This window comes from Sphaeroforma arctica, assembly GCF_001186125.1.
Source record: "Sphaeroforma arctica JP610 unplaced genomic scaffold supercont1.235, whole genome shotgun sequence".
In the NCBI taxonomy this organism is placed as follows: Eukaryota; class Ichthyosporea; order Ichthyophonida; genus Sphaeroforma; species Sphaeroforma arctica.
Window position 1 is genome coordinate 1 of NW_014040323.1, and position 4,917 is coordinate 4,917.

The following is a 4,917-nucleotide window of genomic DNA, read 5'->3' on the forward strand; positions in this document are numbered from 1 at the left end:
TGTATATGTATATGTATATATATATAAATATATATATATATGTGTGTGTGTGTTTGTGTCATTTTATGTTGATGTTGAAGTATATATATGTATACGTATGTTTATTTGTATGTATGTTGACACATTTGTTTACGTAGGTTGTTAGCTTATATAGGGCACTTAGCGATTCATGTTGCAGTTGATTATTGTATACAGTATACACATTGTACTCATGCGCAAGTTCATACAAGAATTTATATTTCTGTATCGATCTCGCTCATTCGATCTGTCATGTTCCAGACTTTTGTCCACCGATTGCCACAGAATTATCCTTAACCCTTTGAATTGAGCTCGTTCCTGTTTCTCGTGTGTGGGTAAAGACAGTATTTTCGTATTCACTTATCACCTCATTGCCTACGCTCTATTTCTTTATCTACCAGGAAGCTGATGATCCCACAGCCGTCAAGTTTTACCGCAAGTCACATGGGGTATGCTATTTATTTTGTTGATTGAGTTAGTAATTACAGCGGCACGTATGAGTGATGCTCTGTCTCCTTTAATAAAGTCTTCCACTGATTGTGGCGTGTATAGTACAGTATCGTTACTTGTTCCTTTGGATGGGGATCTGCACTGTTGTGTGCAGCCTGTGCTTGGTTGCTGATGTATTGTGCTGGGGATGCCTATTTATATGGAGGCTTAGGAGTGATATGTATTGGTGGTAGCCATATGGGTTAAGTGGCAATGACTATCGTGAGGCACTTTGGTCGTGCGATCTTCTTTCGTACTATGTAATCTCCGATTAGTTGTCAATGGATAGTATAGTGACATTGTTCGTGTATTGTGAGATGTAGAAAACGATGCCGCAACTACAGATGTGTTTCTTCGCTCCGCTGTAGTGCTCTGAATATCTTACTATCAGCTCTACATGACCGAGCGCTTCTCTCCTTGACACAGATTCAATCTCATCTCAAAAAATATCATATTCAAATGAAGTGGCCCTTCTCTGCCATGTGCACATATACATTCTAAATGGGCTAGGGATCGTATGTGCGAACGACAAAATTTTACAACCGTCTATAGATGTATGCGTTTCTACTGAAATAACTGCACATCGAATTTATATGCGATTTTGTTTCTAATTTGTTCAAACACAGTTTTTCAAAGATATCGAGGCCAGCAGGAATTTATTGGCTGAGCAGACGCAAACTATGCTGGTCGATCCACTCAACGACTACATCAAGACCACATTCAGCGAATTCAAGGAGGGGAAGAAGGCAAGGATATCACACGCGCCCACTAGCACATCATATAACAAGCTACAGATTGTTGCGACGTGATTATTGTGTGTGTATAACAGAGCCTGTCCATAGGGCGAGTTGTTTATGACAATCTGTGTATTGTGGTATCTTTGTGTATACATCTATACCATGGATAGCGTTTTCCATTGTCAATATTACTCGCACGTGTTTTTTATTATTCGTATATAAGATGCATATGTACATTTATGTGTATTTGTGGGAGGGCGTTCGCAGTTGTTAAGCATGTCCACAGTCTCGACTTGTCCAATTGAGTACCAGTACTTCATGATGATTCAGACCCGAACAGAGTTGGTGCGAGCTAAGTATTCAATCAGTACTATCAAACCCTACATAAGCCTAGGCCCATCATCTTACCTACAGCTGATATTCCACAACAGACGTATGAGAAAATTAGCGCCGACTTGGAGACCGCGTCCAACAAATATGCGAGTGCTTCACTTAAGAAGGTATGTGCAATAAGGTGAATAGGATATATTTTATAAGGTGGATAGGGGCTATCTTACTTAGGGGGTAAATTTAATAAGGCGAATAGGATATATTTTATTTAGAGGATATATTTTATAAGGTGGATAGGGGCTATCTTACTTAGGGGGTATACTTAATAAGGTTGATAAAGGCTATTTTGTTTAGGGGGTATGTGTAATATGGTGGATAAGGGCTATTTCATTCAGGGGGTATATTGAATATGGTGGATAGGTACTATTTTTTATAGGGCGTATTTTACTAAGGCGGATAGGGCCTATTTTATTTACAAGATTCATTTAGAGGGTAGATTCAAATGCGTACCGTTTATAGATGAGTTAGCATACATGCGCTTCATGTCGGTTAGTACCGGTGGTTGTTGATCGTGGTAAAGATAAGACAAGCTGTCAGTGATGTGGATTTTCTTGAATCAGGGCATATATGTACGTGTGCTTTGCTCTGAGAGGATTTTTATTTGCGTAGTCTTTATTACTTTGATTGGGTGGCGCGAACGCTAATTCACTCAGTACTGTTGAGATATTTTACGTGAAAAACTAGTGAAGTGGACGATCAGCCGTGAGTAGTCTATAGTACGTGGAATAGCGACACTCCCTCGCGATACACCCGAACGTACCAACATTAATATCACGTGCCAACTCAGCACGTATGAGCGATATACGTCTACGACTACAGGAAAACGTATAGAGGACGTGTATTTACGTATCACCATACGACTATGGAAGGGAAACTGTTTGACGTGGCTAACAATAGGAGACGCCTTCATAGCTTGACCTTTTGAATCAATGGCAAAGTGAAATACATCAGAACATAGGGTTAATGTGGTGTCACGCCTCTCCCAAATCTTATGGGTTTTCACCAACCAGATTTCATCGTTCATCTACATACCTAACCCCCACTATTGTGACATGCCACATTTAACATTTCCATATACGCTCTTCTAGCGTATACAGAAGAGCATTCGTGTGGATGCTTGTGCTCACGATTACAATATACTGTGTTGATTACTTCCAATGCATGCAGCCGGATGAGATCAAGATGGCCGAAAATGTCTACGAAGCCACCGAGAGTATATACAAGTTCATGTCATTGGACTACACCTATCAAGTAAGTGTGCATCCGTTCCTACAGATATTAAATTAAATTATATAGGAGATGACTCCATATGCGTGATCTAGTTAGTCGACTCTGTGCAGCTCAATTGATAGTGTTACCAACTGTCAACGGCGGTTGACAGCAACTGCGTGCGAGCTGTTTGTCCCTGGATTAATATTTCTTCTGACTTCACAAGTTGAGTTTACAAGCGTTTAGCATCATCAGAGAGGCATAAACTCTATCTACATATGTACGTGGGTTCACAGTGTATACAACAGTACATCAACCACACCCTGTGTCTTATGCTATTGGAGAGACTATTGTGAATCGGTCATGATCTCCGCCTCGGCTAGTGGCCTGCGGAAGAAGCGTTGTGTAGAAACAGCATGATTCGCGGATCCATTGAGATCCTGAGCTCTCTCACTGACAAACTACAGTCCCAATGCAAAGTAGTCATGCACCCAATCCTGATGGTACATCCCTGGTGTCCCCGTGCAGGTAAACTGCGTCACGGCTAAGAGGCGGTATGTGATCATGGACAGGTTCGTGCAGATGATGTTTGGCTACATGACGTTCTACCGCCAATGTGCGGAAACGATAAAGGAGATGGAGCCGTTCATGCGAGACCTCATGGGTATGATTTGTGTGGCCTTAGATTAAGGTTGATTGTGGACTATAGCGAGTGGTATTGCCAGATGTCTGGAGTGAATAATTTGCCCTTGTTCATAGATGGATCGCGCAATCGTTCCTATAAATTGATATGTGTATGCGGATTTCCTGATATCTGATTTCCATAGGATCGTAAACAACAACTAAATGCCCTATCATTATCAAGCTTCTATACATTGGAATTACCCTCGCTGTGAAAGTATAGGATCACGTGTCACTGTGTTGTTTGTTTTGGTACGCCGAGGAATATACGCACAAAATGTTTTGAAGAAGTACAGCAGCATCAAAAACAAAACTACATTGGCACTGGTTTCCACTGATATAACAAACTGCTCACGGAATCTCAATATAGCACTCAGAAAACTTGACACAAGATTACATACGCGTTTAAAAGATCCGAGTAGACATACCGACGTTCGGTTTGGATTTGCGTCCAATACATTCGGAGATATAGAGGTGCTGACATAATCGACAAAACCAAAAACTTACATTTCAGCTATTAACATGTGCAACTCCGCAACAAAAGTATATCTGAATGCTCACTCACTTGATATCTTCCTCTTGATTCGCTGTATGACTGCTGGCTGGTACTCTCCTGATGGAATCTGTGCCTCTCAGCTGAGCTACAAGTGGTATGCACATTGTGGTCAGGTGTCTTTCTGTACATCCAACACACGCATGTATCTGCAATCTCAACATCTAAATCTGCATTTGCCAACAAACTGCCACCGAAATACTGTTGAACTGTTCGTGCAGGCCTCTTTCTTTCGTTCTTGGTGTCATTGCGATAATCTATTGCACCAGTAGTTTGTTATCGCACGTACTCTGTGTTTTATGGCTTCCAAGCACGGCTTGAATTTTCGGTTCTATTTATGGTAATACGTAATGATGTAGTTGTTATTCAACTATGTGATGTATTGTGTCATTCACGTACGCTCGGAAGTCCAGGTTAGAAACTTAACAGAGGCTATCTGTGATTACATTCTGAACAGAGAGAGAAGTTGTTTCAAGAGCTAGACAAAGACATGGAGAGGCGGCATGATATGGTGCGAGAACAGCAGAACAGAGATGATCTGCAGACAGAGCATCAGGCCAGAACAAAGCGAGACGAAGTGCAAGTGTCCACGGTATGTTATTCGAGGGTTAAGTGCTCTGTTGACTTCTTCAAGTGTTGTACGAGAACATTGCTGCTTGCAATAAGGTTAGGTATGCTATGATGTAATATTATATACATATAAATATATATATATACATATATATATACATATATAAATATATACATATATATATATATATATATATATATATATATATATATATATATATATATATACTATATATATATATATATATATATATATATATATATATATAT

General features: G+C 40.0%; 1 protein-coding gene across 1 annotated transcript; it reads left to right on the top strand.

Annotated features, from left to right (window-relative positions):
* Positions 1–418: 418 nt before the first annotated feature.
* On the top strand, positions 419–3,533 carry SARC_04271 (hypothetical protein; the record flags this gene model as incomplete). Its single annotated transcript, XM_014301889.1, has 5 exons — positions 419–467; positions 1,134–1,253; positions 1,676–1,744; positions 2,802–2,885; positions 3,372–3,533. Coding segments are annotated over 5 exons (484 nt in total), but the record flags the coding sequence as incomplete, so codon positions are not given.
* Positions 3,534–4,917: the final 1,384 nt, after the last annotated feature.